General features: G+C 41.3%; 2 protein-coding genes and 2 pseudogenes across 2 annotated transcripts; 3 read left to right on the top strand and 1 right to left on the bottom strand.

Annotated features, from left to right (window-relative positions):
* Positions 1 to 6,812: 6,812 nt before the first annotated feature.
* On the bottom strand, positions 6,813 to 10,672 carry LOC147447438 (uncharacterized; annotated as a pseudogene).
* A 1,516-nt stretch (positions 10,673 to 12,188) lies between these two features.
* LOC147447437 (uncharacterized) lies at positions 12,189 to 13,052 on the top strand. The gene is made up of 4 exons (XM_086523619.1): positions 12,189 to 12,223; positions 12,314 to 12,622; positions 12,703 to 12,938; positions 13,018 to 13,052. The coding sequence occupies exons 1-4, from the start codon at positions 12,189 to 12,191 to the stop codon at positions 13,050 to 13,052; spliced, it is 615 nt and encodes a 204-aa protein (XP_086379745.1).
* Positions 13,053 to 13,306: 254 nt separating this feature from the next.
* On the top strand, positions 13,307 to 13,924 carry LOC147447436 (uncharacterized; annotated as a pseudogene).
* Positions 13,925 to 14,833: 909 nt separating this feature from the next.
* On the top strand, positions 14,834 to 15,766 carry LOC147447435 (uncharacterized). The gene has a single exon (XM_086524318.1). It carries the CDS (start codon positions 14,834 to 14,836, stop codon positions 15,764 to 15,766), a length of 933 nt encoding a protein of 310 aa, XP_086380444.1.
* The last annotated feature ends 3,302 nt before the right edge of the window (positions 15,767 to 19,068 follow it).

Below are 19,068 nucleotides of genomic sequence, written 5' to 3'. Positions count from 1 at the left end.
ATTGTTCCTACGGCAATAAAAACTTCTTCTCTCTTATCTTTTGATATGTTCTATTGGGATTGTTCCCACGACAATAAAACACTCTCTCCCTCTCTCCCCCCCCCCCCCCCCTCTCTCTCTCTCTCTCTCTCTCTCTCTCTCTCTCTCTCTCTTGCCCATTTTCAAGATGATTTGAGTTCCAAACTCATTTTCTTGGAGGTTTCGAATGCAAAGAATTTTACCCTCGCTCTGTCTACACGGCCAGCTTTGTACATAATACATGTTGTGTAACAACATCCCAAGGATTTAAAAAGACTTAGCTTATTGTAATCCCACGTAGTAATGTTGACATTTACTCCCAAATTTTCAATTTGAGGGTGAAAAGACCTACAAATTCAGAAGAAATTTAATGTAATTGCTTTTAGTTATAGTCATTTCACCTCTAAACTTAAATCTAAATGCGGACCTGACGTCGCATGCTCATCTAATCCAGACCTTTGTAAGGTTGAGGAACCTTCCCCACTAAATTGATTCTTTTAATGTGCGAAGATGCACCACCTATATTTAAATCTCTTTTTTATCATTATCAATTATTGGAAAAGCCCAAGGATGAGGTATCTTCCATCTTTCTATCCATCGTTGAGCAGACTTCTTTTTGCTAGAACTACCTTCAGACTCATTGTTACCTCAAGCTAAGGTAGCCATGTCACCAGCCTCTTTGTCAAGAGAAATTTGAGGATCATGCAAGCCAAGGACTTGTTGAATGGTCCTCTGCTTTATATTTTTCTTAGGTTGTCCAAGAGAAGCCATCTACCAATAATTTTCAAAAACACAGTATAAACTATCTTCATGACTACAAAAGATATATTTAAAATGTACAAACCAAATCTTTTGAAATAAAAACACGTGCGATACATTGATTGAAACAAAAGAAGTACATCTTTGATTGCCAACATCTAGTCCAAAGAAAGTCACATCTTTGATAGCCAACATCTTACTACAAGGAAATTTGAATTTAACTCTATAAAAAATTGGCATCATTTCTATCAATAGTTGCAGACATTTGGTCCCATCCAATTGCATGTGACTTAAGTATGCATACAATTCTTCAAATGACTTTCTATTCTTGTCTCATAGAAGATACCTAAATTTTAAAATATCCTGAATATTGTATGCTTCACTTGTTGAACGATATGCTAGCTAGTCAATTTTGTATTCCATAGAAAACTGCGTATAAAAGTTGACCATTTGATCAATAAGCCATGCTAGTGCATAGACATCAACCTCTCTGGTATACACATGGCCATTGTATGTGTCATTCAACATTTGCGGAGCAATCCAAGGTTTGGGCTTATGGGCTTTATTGTGACAATAATTGAGTGGTTGAACTCTCTCTGATTCAGGCCTCATGGCTAGTCCCCAATCAATGATGCCAACTTGAGGATCTGAATTCTTTGTAAAATCCAACATAACATTGAAAGAATGTTGGTCACAATGAAAAACACCCAATTGATGGGTATTTGCCATTGTGTGTAGTTCAATTTATGTCCTGGCATTCCTTCATACTGCTTCGTTGCATAAGTGTTTTCACTTGAAAGATACAAAGTACCATCAATTCTTACTTGGAAGCATGTACCAAAGAAGCCGACACCTAAGTTCTGTAAATAGTTGATGGCATCATGTGGTATACCAAGAGTCACGATACAAAGTTTCTCACAGACCTCTGTAGAGGGTTCTCAATTGGATGTCCATGGCAATCTATCTCTGACTCCATCTTCTCTTGGATATGGTTGACTTGATCCCTTTGTAGATTTTTAGATAGCACATATTGTGTATCTGTATCTTTGGCACGCTTACTCTTCTCTCTTTCTGTATGCCAAGCCAAATCCCAAGCCTTGAGCTTTATCAGTTGAACGTCTTCAAGAAGAGCTTCATATAAATCACAAGCGCACTTTTCTATATCACCAATGATGCTATAAGCAGACTAGTGAGATTTGTCTTTACTTATATCAAAGGTTTCCTTGGAGACCGCGCTTATAATTACTTTTTCAAGAATTTTTTATGTGAGTGTCTCATTCTGCACAATACTCTGCACTTGCTTCTCTGATAATTCACTAATTGTCTTGCAGAGAGTTGACCTTAGAGACTAAAGAAATGCCTTCTTCTCACCTTCTGCCATAGTGACTGTATAGATATCCTATGAAGAAAGAGAGAAGAGAAGTCAACCTACATATGTGTAGATGTTTTTGAGTGCATTTTAAACAACCACATTAATACTTCTACATTGATCTAATGTGACACAATGGTATACCATATATCACTTTGAATGATAGAATTGAAGGCAAAAATCGATAGCTCAAGATGGCACACCCGGTCAAGCCATATGACCATGTGACAAATTGAAACTATATTTGTAATTATATGCAAAATAAAGACATTGTGTATGTGTACCACACAGACCCAAGGTGTCTGCTACCCTTGTTATTGTAAGAAGAGTCATAATACATGTTTTGGTAAGAAACTAAAGCTCAAGATACCACACCCGGTCAAGCCATATGACCATGTGGAAAATTGAGACTAGATTTTATAGCTACATAGAAAAGAAATTAACAATTGTAAAAAGAGGCACAAATTAAAATTTGATAAGTGTTAAGTATGGAGCTTGATTTACCCCTTGTAATTTTTTGTGGTAAAAACGCACATTTGTAAGGCCCCCATTATGAGGAGAAGCCATTGTGCATGAAGGAAAATCACTCGCCGAAAATAAAAATTTTCATGGCCAAAATTCAAAGGAAACTTTAGGGGCCTCGGGGGCGGAAACCCCTGAGACTTTTTTTTTTTCCTTCGCTGGAATATTATGGCCAGACGGCGGCCGAAAAGTGGTCGAAAAACGACCGGTCGGTTCGTCGATTGGCCAGTGGGCCGGTGGTCGGAAGTCAATGACCGGTGGCCGGTGGCCGAATTCAAAAGCGGACTTGTCTTCTCAAGGGCGGCCACACGGGGGTGGCCGTTGAGCGAGCCCATGAGAACGAGCAACTATTACCATCAAGAATCTAAGTGCAATAGGAGCAAGCGGCATGCACAAAAAATCCTAGTTGGAGGGAGATGGCAAGTTTGGTGAGAAACCTATATATTGCTCATGAGTTAAATAGAGTAAGATATTCTACATGTCTATAAAAGCTAGAGAGCCATAAAACACTGTAAGAGAGTCAACCAACTCTCAAGTCCATTATATAACATTTTCATAGAGCGTATTTGGCATACATGTCAACCAAGGCAATGCCAAGCACTAAATCGTTTGTCAATAGCCCTTGACTAACAATATCATCTGAATTATTTCGCCCATATTAGTTGAGCAAGGCAATGCCAAGCATGACATCGTTTTTCAGTAATGCATGACTAACTATATCATTGGAATTCTTTCACCCATAATAGCCTCTTACATAATGCCACATGTCCTTCAAATGCAAGCATAGGTGACCGCATTTGGAGAGATGTCCTCGCAGTACATATGCTAAAAACAACCCTAAGCTTTTTGGCCTTTCCCGTGTTGGGCATATGTTGTAGTCAGTGCACTCCATGAGACGACATACTTGACAAGCAACTCCTCGACCACCTTTTGTGCTTGCAGAGGTAGAGCACATTTGGCATACACGTCGACCAAGGCAATTCCAAGAAAGACATCGTTTTTCAATAGCCCTTGACTAACAATATCATCTGAACTATTTTGCCCATATTAGTGTCTTGCGTAATGGCATAGCGGCCGTGAAGATGCAAGATTAGGTGATCGCATTTGGAGAGGCGTCCTTGCATTGCATATGCTCAAAACAGCCCTAAGCTTCCTCGCCTTTTTCGCTTATGTTGGGCATATCCGTAGTCAATGCACTCTATGAGACGACATCCCAGACAAGATCAGCCCCAAATCAGCCTAAAGAATTAGCATTTTTAGCCCAAAAAAACAGCCCCAGATCAGCCCCAAATCCGCCACCAAATCAGCCTAAAAAATTAGCGTTTTTAGACCAAGAAAACAGCCCCAAATCAGCTACCAAATCAACCTAAAAAATTAGCATTTTTAGCCCAAAAAAACAGCCCCAGATCAGCCCCAATCCGCCATCAAATCAGCCAAAAATTACAGCATTTTTAGCTCCTAGTTTTGGACTTTCCCGTGTTGGGCATATCTCGCAATTAGTGCACTACACGAGATGACATACCTGACAAGCAACTCCTCGACCACCTTTGGTGCTTGCTGAGGTGGAGCACGTTTCGCTTACATGTTGACCAAGACAATGCCAAGCATGACATCTTTTTCCAAAAATGTTTGACTAACAATATGATCGAAATTCTTTCACCCATATTAGCCTCTTGCATAATGCCACATGTCTTGAAGATGCAAGCGTAGACGATCGCATTTGGAGAGATGTCCCTGCATTGCATATGCTGAAAACAGTCCTAAGCTTCCTCGCCTTCCCCTCTCGTGTTGGGCATATCCCGCAGTCAATGCACTCCATGAGACGACATCCAGACAAGATCGGTCCCTAATCACCAAATCAGCCCTAAAACTCAACTTTTTTAGCCTCTAAATGATCCATCAAATCAGCCCAGAAAATCAGTGTTTTTAGCTCCTATTCTTGGCCTTTCCTGTGTTGAGAATATCACGCAATCAGTGCATTCCATGAGAAGTCCTCGCATTGCATATGCTAAAAACAGCCCTAAGCTTTTTGGCCTTTTTCGTGTTGGGCATATCCCGCAATTAGTACACTCCATCAGACGACATCCTTGACAAGCAACTCCTCGACCACCTTTTGTGCTTGCTGAGGTAGAGCACATTTGGCATACACGTCGACCAAGGCAATTCCAAGAAAGACATCGTTTTTCAATAGCCCTTGACTAACAATATCATCTGAACTATTTTGCCCATATTAGTGTCTTGCGTAATGGCATAGCGGCCGTGAAGATACAAGATTAGGTGATCACATTTGGAGAGGCGTCCTTGCATTGCATATGCTCAAAACAGCCCTAAGCTTCCTCGCCTTTTTTGCTTATGTTGGGCATATCCGTAGTCAATGCACTCCATGAGACGACATCCCAAACAAGATCAGCCACCAAATCAGCCTAAAGAATTAGCGTTTTTAGCCCAAAAAAACAACCCCAAATCCGCCACCGAATCAGCCTAGAAAATTAGCGTTTTTAGACCAAGGAAACAGCCCCAGATCAGCCCCAAATCAGCTACCAAATCAACCTAAAAAATTAGCGTTTTTAGCCCAAAAAAACAGCCCTAGATCAGCCCCAATCCGCCATCAAATCAGCCCAAAATTACAGCATTTTTAGCTCCTAGTTTTGGACTTTCCCGTGTTGGGCATATCTCGCAATTAGTGCACTACATGAGATGACATACCTGACAAGCAACTCATCGACCACCTTTGGTGCTTGCTGAGGTGGAGCACGTTTCGCTTACATGTTGACCAAGACAATGCCAAGCATGACATCTTTTTCCAGAAATGTTTGACTAACAATATGATCGAAATTCTTTCACCCATATTAGCCTCTTGCATAATGCCACATGTCTTGAAGATGCAAGCGTAGACGATCGCATTTGGAGAGATGTCCCTGCATTGCATATGCTGAAAACAGTCCTAAGCTTCCTCGCCTTCCCCTCTCGTGTTGGGCATATCCCGCAGTCAATGCACTCCATGAGACGACATCCAGACAAGATCGGTCCCTAATCACCAAATCAGCCCTAAAACTCAACGTTTTTAGCCTCTAAATGATCCATCAAATCAGCCCAGAAAATCAACGTTTTTAGCTCCTATTCTTGGCCTTTCCTGTGTTGAGAATATCACGCAATCAGTGCATTCCATGAGAAGTCCTCGCATTGCATATGCTAAAAATAGCCCTAGAGCTTTTTGGCCTTTTTCGTGTTGGGCATATCCCGCAATCAGTGCACTCCATGAGACTACATCCCTGACAAGCAACTCCTCGACCACCTTTTGTGCTTGCTGAGATAGAGCACATTTGGCATACACGTCGACCAAGGCAATTCCAAGAAAGACATCGTTTTTCAATAGCCCTTGACTAACAATATCATCTAAACTATTTTGCCCATATTAGTGTCTTGCGTAATGGCATATGCCGTGAAGATGCAAGATTAGGTGATCGCATTTGGAGAGGCGTCCTTGCATTGCATATGCTCAAAACAGCCCTAAGCTTCCTCCCCTTTTTCGCTTATGTTGGGCATATCCGTAGTCAATGCACTCCATGAGACGACATCCCAGACAAGATCAGCCCCAAATCAACCACCAAATCAGCCTAAAGAATTAGCGTTTTTAGCCCAAAAAATAGCCTCAAATCCGCCACCAAATCAGCCTAAAGAATTAGCGTTTTTAGCCCCAAAAAACAGCCCCAGATCAGCCCCAAATCTGCCACCAAATCAGCCTACAAAATTAGCGATTTTAGCCCAAAAAAGCAGCCCCAGATTAGCCCCAAATCAGCCTAAAGAATTAGCGTTTTTATCCCAAAAAAACAACCCCATCAAACACACGAGTACCATATTCGACTGTTCTTATACAACCATCAAACACACGAGTACCATATTCGACCATTCTTATACAACCATAAAAGAAAGGTAGTTTTGAAGAAATCTACAACACTGCCAATGAGTCTAAGTTTGAGCACAATCATCTAAGAGAATAGCAAAAAGAAAATGTGAAGCTTGGCTGGATCCAATCTTCAACTACATTGTGACCCTTTAAAATCAATCCATCTGCAAAAAAATACACAATTGCTTAATACATACCCTCTTGTCAATCAACTTATAATTTTCAACGAACCTACTCCTAACATACCTTGACTCCAAATGGCTTCAACAAGCGATCATATATGCGCTCATCCCTCTCAAACATAATGACATGTCTATCCATGAAGCCAGCTGCCAAGCCAAGTGTACCCGTGCTAGCAAATATGTCAAGGACTACATCCTGTGGACGGCTAAAAAGTGCGATTATGTACTTCACAAGCTTTTGACCTCTTTGACAACCACCCCTCCATGGCTTTCCTTTCCTCTTTACTAAATCTGCTTCAAGTACTCTGACATTGAATACACATTTTACTTACTTTAATGGCATATATATATATAAATGATGGATTAGGCATATAAACAAGTAAATGATAGAGTCAACTCACATATCGAAGATAAGGTCCTATCCAAATTGAAGGTCACCACCAACTTTCAATTCTGGCAACTGATCATGATGTATACGATACACACAAGTTGTCGAACAACGAACAAAAGCAGACAAGATCAAGCAATTCACCTATTCAAATAGAAAGCTTTATGTCATACATGTCATTAAAGAATAGGATGCCACACTAAATTCTATTGCACATTAAATCAAGAATCAATTACTTGTACCTGTGTGACAATGGGTCCCAACCTCTTTCCAATAGGTGGTGTGCATCTCACAACCTGACGATGATATATCTTAAACCCTTTTTGCTTGCCAGCTTGCTCGACTTTCACCCCTTCCTCCATGGTGTACAAACAAACAAAAAACCCCCTATCACTCAAGCATGAGTCTGCAAGCTAAAATGTGGTGTCATACAGGTTATCCACTATCTTGTTCCAAAACGGAACTTTATTGCAAAAGCATCCCTCGACAGCCACGTTAGATGGAAAATCTGCAAATATGAGGTCTATGCACAAGTCTAGCTAAGTGCCCTTCACAGTGCCTTGGCTACAAACTACATTGAAGGCCTCTAACACCTCAAGCCCCATTTTCTCTGCTTGTTGGGGATATTCAATAATATGAACAAGCTCTTCAACAGAAATGTTGAAAACGTAAATAGTGCCTACAAATCAAAGCTTTTAGATTTAAGAAAATGTATCAACAATCACAACACTCCATGGTTAATATTAGATAGACAAAGCAAAGGCATCAACACTACCTGTAGGTTCCAATGTTTCATTGATTATGTCATCATTTTCTCTTAGCCCTCCACTGCTACTTGCGCTTTGATGTTGCCCTTGCATCTTGCCATCCTCTATAGCCTTGTTTGCTTGTAATGCCCTATGTACGACTTCCCTACCAAGATTTATAGGAAGTGTCTTACGAAATGATGCTGATGCAGTGGATGCTACTACTTGAGAAGTTGCCGTCGTCTCCTCTTCCAGGACACTATTCGTAGTAGTTGTAAGTTGAAGGGCTGCTTTATGTTGCTGAAATAATTCCAATTCCTCATCCGGAACATGGTTCTTAACCATGTCTAGCCTCCACGGACACTTGGCTTTCTCTATGGTGGACAAGGACGGCACAATCAACAACTATTATTTAGCATAATCTCCCTATGCGTTAAGAGTTAACATAAAAAATGCAATGTAATGCATCGCTTACCCTTCCAAGCTTCACATCGGAATACATGAACGTAGGGTTATCTGCATATGTCCATACACTTGCCAAGGGGGGCATCTCATCAAGCATGTGTTGTGCACTCTCCTTGACTAGCCATCTAAACACACACCAACTACTGAGTACTAGTTTAATGAGGACTAAAAAATTGAACCATACAAATTAACAAACCTATAAACAACTCGACAGGTTGCATTGTGTAATCCGGGTTGCTCATTCATGGCATTGGTCGACTTAATGCCACCTTCCATAACGCGAAATGCTCTATTGAAGTACTTTCTTCGGCAAAGCATGACAAAGTTGTTGAATCGATGTTCCAATGGCAGCCTTACTCGATCAGCATTTTGAATGTCTAGTAATAGACCTAGACCATATTGATTGACTTGCAACCAAAAGCAATACGAGCCAGTCCCTAACTTTAGCTTTGTCATTGGGAAGGCACTCCAAGGATCGAATTGATACTTGTGAGCTATCTAACAATTTCACAATGTGTGCCTTATCCACATCTGTTATGCAAGCATTTCCAATCATGTTGAGTTTCTCTTCAGTCGCAATATGCGCACTCGGTTCATGCCAAGGCAAGGACAGAGTAGCACACCAAAACTTCTCTCCATTTGCAGGATCTGCAATCCTTGCATACTTGGAGGTCTTTCCCCTATAGGTAATCTCCATCTTCTTTATCACCTTGGCCCTACCAGTTTCATCCATTCCCTTAGCCAACTCTTCAATCTTTTGTTCCATCTCATCCTTAAAGAGCAACCATGTCATTATTTGCACAGGGAGTGTAAACCAACTCCTTTTCCCCCGAGATGAAACAACCTGCATTTCTTTCTCCACCCATGCTCTGTCTTCAATAGACAAACCATCCAAGAGAGTAGTCTTGTCTGCCTCTCCTAGCCTTCTCAATTGGAACAACCTATCTCCAAATGTGGTTGGCACATATGCATAATCGTTCATCCTGTAGCATTAAAACAAAAAAGAATATCAATAACTCCATGACAACAATTAAAATTTTCAAGGAGAATAGTAGATGCCCAACATCATCTTACTTGTTCAATCTTGCCAAGGAAAACATTAATTCCCCCACATCAGTCTTTGCAAACTACAAAAAGTGGCAGACCACAGAGCAATGTCTAGACAGGTCGCTCTCAAACCCTGTATTGCATAATTGTACAATTATATTAAAAATAGTGCAATCAACACAACAAAAGTTCTTAAAGGAGATTAAGTTAAAGAATACCTTGTCTAATGCATTCCATCCATGCATGCAGACGATTGTTGCCATCCAGGACATGGACCATCTTTCCTTTCAAGTAGGGTCCCCACTCTGTCTCTAAATCAAGGGACCTCTCAAATCTTTCATTAATTTTTTTCCAGCAGTCATCCCAAGAATCTATCCTTTCTTGAGTGATTGGTGTCTCCTCCCCCTCTAGATCAATAATGGAGACAGTAAAGGCTCCCTTGCTCTCAAGATATCCTCCCATCTTAATAAAACTTCTTGTGAGTGATCTTTCGGTGGAAGGGCTTACTTTTCTAATGGCTTCACTAGACAGTAACCTGCATAATGGGATCCTAGGGGGTGGTCCAGAAAATGTGACTCTGATTCTTTCAAGGAATGCCTGTGGTGTAGAGATCTCAAGGATCTTACCAAACACCTCTAATTTGTTTCTTCTCCCCCCTGCAAGATTGGAGATATTCTGGCCTTCTGTCACCTCATCATCTTGTTGCCCCTCAGTCCCCTCATCATCATGTTGCCCCTCAGTCACCTCATCATCATGTTGCCCCTCCTCCTCATCATCTTGCCCCGCAGTCACCTCATCATCATGTTGCCCCTCCTCCTCATCATGTTGCCCCTCAGTCACCTCATCATCACGTTGCCCCTTAGTCACCTGGTCATGTTTCTCAACTACCACCTCCTCACTCTGATCATCTTCCTGAGTTCTCTGAGTATCAGCTCCCTGCTCCTCTCTCTCAATAACAACTTGATCCACTACCTTCTCAACGTTTTCTTGCTCCAAGTCATGAACAATACTATCAACCAGCTCCTCAGCACCACCATTTTCCTCAACATCTTCAACATCCTTTTGACTTACTTGAGAATGCTCTTGATTACCTGCTCTTGCAATTGACCTATTGAAGTTGTCCTGCTTTGATGGTCTACCTCTTCTCTTGTATGTTGCTCCAGAATCCCCTGCACCCTGCACAATTTTCCTTCTCTTAGGCATAGTTACCATACTCATAATATCTGCCTCACACTTACCATCCTCACAATTCGATCTTGTGAAGTGCATAAACACTTTGAAAGAATGAAAATTCTCGATTATAAGAAATCTAGTTAAAAGCCATATGAATGACTGAATCGGACACATTGGAAAGGACAACATCAGCCATTAACTAAATTATGGGTAGTTGTGCTGCATTAGAGTCATTATGGCAAGTTAAAATCATTACGGTCGACACATTTATCACCACGAATCTCGCTCCAGCCATTAACTAAATTATGGGTAGTTGTGGTGTGTTAGAGTCATTATGGCGAGTTGAAATCATTACAGCTGGCACATTTATCACTTTACAAATCTCGCACCACCTCTATACTACCACTTATCATTTTGCTCTTCTCCATTCTCCTGGAGCTTTATGTGAAGAATCTATCTGTTCTTTCTGCAAACATGTAAGTGACTCTCTCTCTCTCTCTCTCTCTCTCTCTCTCTCTCTCTCTCTCTCTCTCTCTCTCTCTCTCTCTCTCTCTCTCTCTCTCTCTGTGTGTGTGTGTGTGTGTGTGTGTGTGTGTGTGTGTGTGTGTGTGTGTGTGTGTGTGTGTGTGTGTGTGTGTGTGTGTGTGTGTTCTCCATTCGCAGTCACGCTGACCCCTCCTGGCTTTGCTCTCCAGTTCTCCATCGACAACTCACACCCTGCATCTCACAATGTTTGAGGTGTTAAGGGAGCTTTACTATACACAGTGTCTCTCATAGGAGCTCTCTCTCTCTCTCTCTCTCTCTCTCTCTCTCTCTCTCTCTCTCTCTCTCTCTCTCTCTCTCTCTCTCTCTCTCTCTCTCTCTCTCTCTCTCTCTCTCTCTCTCTCTGAGCTCTGTTGCTACCACGAACTAGTAGTGATGCAAGCTTCAACAGTGCTACCACCTGCTCGATACACACAGCAACAGCTCAATACACACAGCAACAGGAATCTTCCATTCCTCTCACACCTACGCTCAACTCAAATGCTCTCATTTGCTGTCAAATTCACCTTCTCTTTTCTCAGATCTTTAAGTGCGCTCAGCGTGCTTAAAGATTTGAGAAAGATGGTCCTTAAATCAAAAGGTTAAGCTTACCTTTGTTGTTTTCTTGGGGCTTAAGGGGTGGAAGTATTTGGCCAGTGGCGACGTTTGCAAGAGCCTTGCCTTCCTCATGGCGTTGCAAAGGATGGAAACTAGGCAAACAATATGAACGATTAAGAATAAGCAGTGTGCATTTCAAAAGTTGAACATTTGAAGGGCAATAAATTTTTTTTGAAAAGTTAGAATATAATTAATAAACCAAACTAACTTTCTTCAACCGTTTCTCCAGATTAACGTATTCTTAAACATGTCTCAAGATTAACATTTTTTAAACATTTCTCAGAATTTCATTTTTAAAAAAAAACTGGGATTGATAGTAGTGTTTTCGAATGTCTGTGAAATTATTAACTTTTACAACCATTTCGCTAGATTAACGTTTTTTAAAACATTTCTCAAGATTAACATTTTTTAAGCATTTGTCAGAATTTCATTTATAAAAAAAAAACTCGGATTGAGACAGTAGTGTTTTTGAATGAATGTGAAATTGTTAACTTTACAGAGTTGTTGGTACAGATTGACTTGACACGTGTTCAATTTACTCAAAATTAATAACTATGGGTATGGTGTTGATCTGATTGAAAGTTCTCTTTTATGCAGGGAAGCTAAAATTTTCTTGCAATCTGTGTCCGAACAGTCCATCAACATTCCATTCATCCATGGAAAATGCCTCCTTCCCGTCAAGCTCCTGCAAGAGAAGTTGTGTGGTACAACTAGGGTCATTGTCGAGGCTCTTGTTCAGGAGGGACAAGAGTTTAATGTTTTGGCACCTCTTCCCACCTATGCGGGGGTTTATATGGAGGCATACTTCATCCTGGAGGAATCATTATCTAAAAATTACACTGCAAGACTAGAAGACATCTTTCAGACCCCTGAGTCATCTCCAATTGGTCCATCACCTGCACCAATGTAAGTGCATGTAAGTCCAAGATCATTTTGGAAGGTTTGAATTTGAACAATTCTTCACTATTTTTTTTGCTCTCTTGCAGACAAATTGATGATGATGAGGAAAATGAAGATCATGTTGAATTTGATAAGCTAGATGAAGAAACTCTAAATTTTGAGACAGCAATTTCTGCATTCCAGATCATCCGTACACTCCCTCCCAATGATGTGCTTCACACTATTATGCAAGAGTGTGAATACAAGGGCAAGGTCAAAGATCTACCAAAAACCTACCAAGAATTCTGCATCTATGAAATGATTGAGGGGAAGGCAATGGAGGGTATGGAGCAAAAGTATGAGGGAAATTTGTGGACAAAACCACAAACTCAGACAAGAACTCAAAAATCTTTTGTCCTTAGGAAGAGTTTTTGTGGAGGGGTTTTCCAATGTATGAATGAGCGATGCTCATTTAGGAGCAGAACTAATCAAACTAACAAGCAACATTGGAATGGTCAGTTGTCCAAGCTCCCAAAGAATGGCTGCCTAGCCATGGGGAGCTTTGGAAATTTGGAATGCTTTTTTTGCAAGCATGTTCCCATGTGTGTGAAAGATTGTCCAGCAACAGTTTACTACTTTATGCCTAGGGATTCTTGCCATAGTAGGTTATTTATGCACCATGGCAAGCACAAACACATCGTCCCTAAGGGAATGTCTAGAGCATCAATTCGGAACATAAAAGCCTTAGTAGCTAAGGCAGTGACAATGGACAATAGAGCAGGCCCTAGGAAGGTACAAATGATATTGTCTAGAGAGATGGTGCTCAAGGCCTTCACAGATGACAATATTACAAGTGGGGATTTTATAAGTGAGAAGGAGGTCCATGAGATGTCCCAAGAATTGCTTACCCTTGTCAACATGAAGAAGTAAGTTTTCAACTTATAAGCACCAAAACACTTGTATTCTTGAAAAATTGGTTCACCCATGATTATGTATGTTGTAGGGTAAAGCAAATGGTGATGCAGTGTAGAAGGACCACTCGACCAATGGGTGATGGATATGATGCAATTCTTGAACTAAAGAGAAATTAAGTGCCACTTTCAGTTCTTCCATGGCTCTCGATTTCCGTTGCAAGCATCAACATCACAAGAGCGGTCCTTCATATTCAAGATGTCTACTACTGGCCCAGGTTCAGGAGTAGATGTGGTCAGAAGGATGGATAGAGATGGACATGAACACCTCCGATTATCATGGGTTTGTTTTGACCATGTCCATTGAATAGAAGGAGGCTGGCACACAATGGGAGCACATGTTTATGATCACACGTAAGTAACAAATAAGTATTAAAAAATAAATAAGTGGATGTGGATACTAATTGTGTAAACTATTGTATACCTTGGCTCATGGCTTTGTAATGTTATTAGGATTGGAGAGCTTCTAACTATTGCCACATGCGAGTTCAAAGAAGAGGATGAGGAAGCACAAATAATGTTTTGGGAATCTATGAACCAGGTTATGATTGAGCACACAGATAGGCCAGCCAATTTTCAAGGATTCATGTCAGATGAGGCAAGAGCAAATTGGAATGCAGTGAGATATGTGTTCGGGGACAAGAAGGAAATGGTGGGTAGGGAAAGGTCTTGTCTATGTCACTGGGAGGATAATTTGAGGGTGCACACACAGAGGTATATCCACTCCGAGTACCAATCAAAGCATAAAGAGATGTGTGAGAAGTGGAGATTGTCTGAAACAACAGATGCGGCACTCGAGCAATTTCGTAGGATTAGGAGCTGGTGGGCAACAGGCAAGACAACGGATAAAAACATACCAAAGCTAGATAGTTGGTTGAGTTGGTGGCATTTCAGGGTTAGCCATTGGGGACATATGATGGTCAAGGATGGGGAGCCCATAATGAATGCATTGATTCCAAGGACCAACCTCTCTGAGAGCAAACATGCAAGTTGATTGGCTGGAGAGGGGTACAAGCAAAAAATTAGTCTTTATGATGCATGTGTCACTGATCTTATTAATGCCTATCTTCAGTGTGCCCGGCGTCTAGCCTTCTTGGATGGTAAATATATTGGAGGGGGGCCAACATTGGAAATTTTAGTTGACAGAGCCATGTCAAGGATGCAGACTAGTCCATCACCAGCAGCCACCTCTAGGGCAGTGGATGATGCTTCCATGGGTACTCCAATGTTCAATAACAGAGTTAATTTCAAGGGTGAGAAGAGGACAATGCGTGCCAAGCGACCATTAATGGATATGGATACAAGCATTTGTAGCCACAGGCCTGAGTATAATTATGTCACGCAAGATAAAACGTCAAATGCAGCACATGAGCAACCATGCAGTGAATTGTTGCAAGCTCTAGAGCAAAATGTCCATGACACAAAGTGGGCTATTCGCAGGATACCAACATCAAGTAGAGTGGAGTGTAACCATTGGACAGCTGGTAAGAAGTGTGGATTGAGGCAGAGACCGGGAGACCCAGCTCCATGTTTTTGGAGTGACTGTCAATTATCTTCTTGGCGGAAGCAAAAGTTTTGCTACTTTTGCAACACAGATGTGAGGCATGCATGGAGAATGGTCACAAGCATCATACACCCACCAGAATGCGCTCCGCATGTTTGGCCTATTGCAAAGGGCACCAAACTCAACATCCAAGAAGCTTGTGCACTTGTGAAGGCAGGATTTGAGATTGGAGTGTCAACGGAATCATTGATCCCCAAAGAAGTGCATCAGAGAGAGCCCCATGCCAACAAAAATGAAGGTCAAAATTATCCCTATCGACCAGGGGTATCGAAGGCTGCCTATGCTCAAGTTAATGCAGCATTAGAAATGTCAGCAAAATTGACTGGAAGCCGCGTAGAAGTGGAAGGAGAGAAAGAGATTTTTACCATAGAACTACTGACAGGTCACAGTAGAGCCCCTACATCATGCATAGAAGTTATAATTCAGAATGTCCCATCTTGTTCGTGCATTGATTTTCAAGGCAGGTTGGCAAAAAAAGCATCCTTTCTTGCTTGCAAGCATCTTTATTTTGTGTACTTGATTGTACTTGGACAAGATGTCAACAACAACATGCATATCCATCAAGCACGAATTCCAAAGGCCATTCTTAAGGATATGCTAACAAAGGCAGTCAGAATCCAACCTAATCAGCTATAAGGGCTATAGCCTGGGTGATGTCTTATTTTGTTTTTGGAAGGGTAGACAAGATAGCAAAACCTATAGTCTATAGATCACTGCAGCTATTTAGTTCCTCCTACTTAGTGCATTTTGTAACCCACTCAGCACCTAATTTTTGAAATGAATCAGCATAAACTTTTTGTAAGAGGTAGGTACTAAAGCATTTTTTTTTCTAGGTTATTCCTTCAAGAATATGATAGATTTCATCCATAACATATTCAAAGAGTTTTGCAAACTTTGCAACTCTACCATGGCACTCTCTCTTGTCTATATTGCAATCTCCATTGCTTTCCAATGGTCAACTTTGAATGGCATGCTCTCTGTCACTCTCTCACACACACACACACACACACACACACTTCAAACCCCCTCTAGCTTGTCACTATCTCATTTTGTACCCACCACTCATAATCTTTTCAGGTTGTTTCTTTTGTTTCATTCGTGTTTCAAATACTTGTATCATAGGTATGATTAATGTATGTTTTTCTCTCATAGATCATTTGGGCCTTTTGCAAAGGTAGTACATCTCAAATCCGCTCGCTCTCTCTCTCTCTCTCTCTCTCTCTCTCTCTCTCTCTCTCTCTCTCTCTCTCTCACACACACACACACACACACACACACACACACACACACACACGCGCGCGCGCACACACACACACACACACAAGCTCTCTACAAATTTTCTTCCCTATAAATTTTTCCCATGATTTAAAAGAAATCATGGTGCATGCAATTTTTCCATTGCCCTACCAATTTTTGCTTAGGGAGTATTAACATTCATGAAGGTCTATAAAAATTTTCCTCTCTCTCTCTCTCTCTCTCTCTCTCTCTCTCTCTCTCTCTCTCTCTCTCTCTCTCTCTCTCGCGATCTTAGGATCGTCTTTCTCTATGTGCACTGGAGTATTTGTCATAGAAGTATTAAACCCTAAATACATGGGGCTTGATTTTACTACAGTGGGGTTGTCTCAAGCTACTTTGTGCTTGCTTCTATCTGCTCAACTGATTTCTCATTTTTGCTCGAGGCTCACTGCTCTTGGCTCGCTCCATGGATGCACTCCGGCCACACATGGGCGGATTGGAGAGTCCGATTCGGACTTATCTACACAAGGGCGGCTACACATGGATGCCTCTCATGAGAGAGGGCAACCCTTCTGGCCTATAAAAAAGGAGGCCATTTCTACACACATTTCATAGTGTGAAGTTGATGCAACAAGGTGAGTGTGAGGTGGTGATAGTGAAGCAAGGCGGGATCTCTATTAAGAGTATAATCCCTTTGTAAACTACTTCTTGTTTTGAAGTACGAAAGCCATTGAGTGACTGCTTTCCCGTGTACGTAGCCCGCATTGGGTGAACCACGTATATTGTGTGTACTCTCTCTCTCTCTCTAACCTCTAATCTCTTGTGTGTGAAATCTATCTCTCTCTATTAAGTAATCTACTCAAATATCTATTTAGCTACGTCTTATTTCCTAACAATAAGAATGGATAGCTAAAGATAAAACAATCAATCAAACCTATGACCATGTGACAAATTGAGACTATTCTAATTATTTCTACATAAAACCATTTCTATATTGGGTTGTCCACATACCAACATATACGTTTATGATAGATAATTTGGTCATACTGGACATATTGGGTCTACTTTGCGCTTCATTAATTAATTAAGCTGTAAGATTCCTTTTCCTAGCATTCGCAAAAGCAAAAGTGCCCCACCTTAGCTGTTCCCACGCAGCCCCTGCCCCAGGCAAGCAGTTGTCCCTCCCCTTCTTTCTCGCATTTGTCTCCCTCCTTGGTCACTTCCCACATTGCCCTCAACCTCAACCACCACCACAGGAGAGAGACAAAGAGAAGCCCCCAATGCGTCTCCTACCCCTGCACATCTGCACGAGAAACACAGAAAGAGACAAGGAGAACTCTTGGAGCTCCATCTGCTCCATCATCGCCAAAAGAGGGAGAGAGAGAACCGCCTCTAAAAACACACATACCCCATTCATTTCGCACTCGCAGATATCTCTCTCGGCTCTGCCCTTACAGATCGCTTACCAGCTACGCCCTCAAAGACTCAATGTCTTTCACCCTCCACCTTCCCTGCTCGATCGTCCCACAACATGTTGACACAATCAAAGCTCCCCCTCAATCCACCTTCCCCTGATGCATCCCACACTAGACATACGGGGTCCATTTCAATGCTTCTTTTTTTCCTTTAATCTAGGAGCACAAGTAGATCTGTGCTCTTATAGAGAAACATCCCAATAAAATCGTGAGTACTACTCTCAGCATTGAGCTGCAGCTCATGGCGATGCCCTGCCTACCCCTGATTTTGCAAATCCTCTCGTTTAAAAAGAAAATGTTGTGTTGCCTTGGATGGGATGCACTCTGCCATGTTGCTCTCCTGCAGTAGCTTGCCTCACACGTTGCATGCCTCTTTGTCTCTCTGCAGGCCCCTACCTGCTTTCCCCCCTCTCTCGGTCGCGGCTCTGACTCTGCATGGGCTTCCCCTAGCTCCTCACGCTGACACTGATAGTGACCTTGTAGAGATTTGCTCCTCCATATCGCATAGTGCACAAGGAGGGATGCCCTCGCCATGCTTGCGTGAGAGAGAGAGAGAGAGAGTCTGCCTGTGCACAACAGCAGGAATGTGAAAAATGAAATGAAATGATATAGTAACGTCTTCAAAAAAGCCCAAAATGACCACACATGTAGACCAAAACATTGAGAAAATATCTCATTTATTTCATTTTTTCCTTTTCCTCTTGACAATGTGCCTTATCCTCTCCCTTTTCTCCTCACAGCGATGCGAGCATCCTTGGAGATTCCTACAAAAACAAATGATAAAAAGATTGTTGGGACATACTTGTTGCTAAAGGCTTAAACAACTCTTTACAAGAAGAAACTCTAAACTTCCATTTCCGTATGCACACAGAATGACCGCTTTTGCTACTTCAAAAAAACTTGACCATCTGGAAAATTTTCAAATTTCTCTTTTTTTAGTATTGGCAATAAATATCCTTAACTTTAAATTGTTTAGTGAGCATTGAGCATCTAGTCTTAAATAATACAAATCCTTTACTTAGCTAGATAAATATTGAATCTTTCACTAAAGTTCATGAGTCTAAGGTAGAGGAAGTTGTTTTAAGAAAAAAATCAAAATACATTGTACACATAATCTACATTGTGTAGTGGACAGTTGAACTCTTCAATGGCATTGAAAATTGAAATAATACATTCTAATTTCTACAAACTATCACTAAGCCAATGCTCTTCAAAATTATGACTAGA

Source organism: Adiantum capillus-veneris, chromosome 11, assembly GCF_014529385.1.
Source record: "Adiantum capillus-veneris isolate H3 chromosome 11, ASM1452938v2, whole genome shotgun sequence".
NCBI classification, from domain to species: domain Eukaryota; kingdom Viridiplantae; phylum Streptophyta; class Polypodiopsida; order Polypodiales; family Pteridaceae; genus Adiantum; species Adiantum capillus-veneris.
This window is presented reverse-complemented; position numbering and strand designations above follow the sequence as displayed.

What these genes read in the sequence shown, in the direction of transcription:
- LOC147447437 (XM_086523619.1), top strand. Translation starts at nt 12,189, where the DNA reads ATGAATGTGAAATTGTTAACTTTACAGAGTTGTTG. An exon ending in TTAACTTTACAGAGTTGTTG is followed by an intron (nt 12,224 to 12,313) that starts GTACAGATTGAC and finishes TCTTTTATGCAG; the next exon opens with GGAAGCTAAAATTTTCTTGC. An exon ending in TGAGGGGAAGGCAATGGAGG is followed by an intron (nt 12,939 to 13,017) that starts GTATGGAGCAAA and finishes TTTTGTCCTTAG; the next exon opens with GAAGAGTTTTTGTGGAGGGG.
- LOC147447435 (XM_086524318.1), top strand. Translation starts at nt 14,834, where the DNA reads ATGCGTGCCAAGCGACCATTAATGGATATGGATACAAGCATTTGTAGC.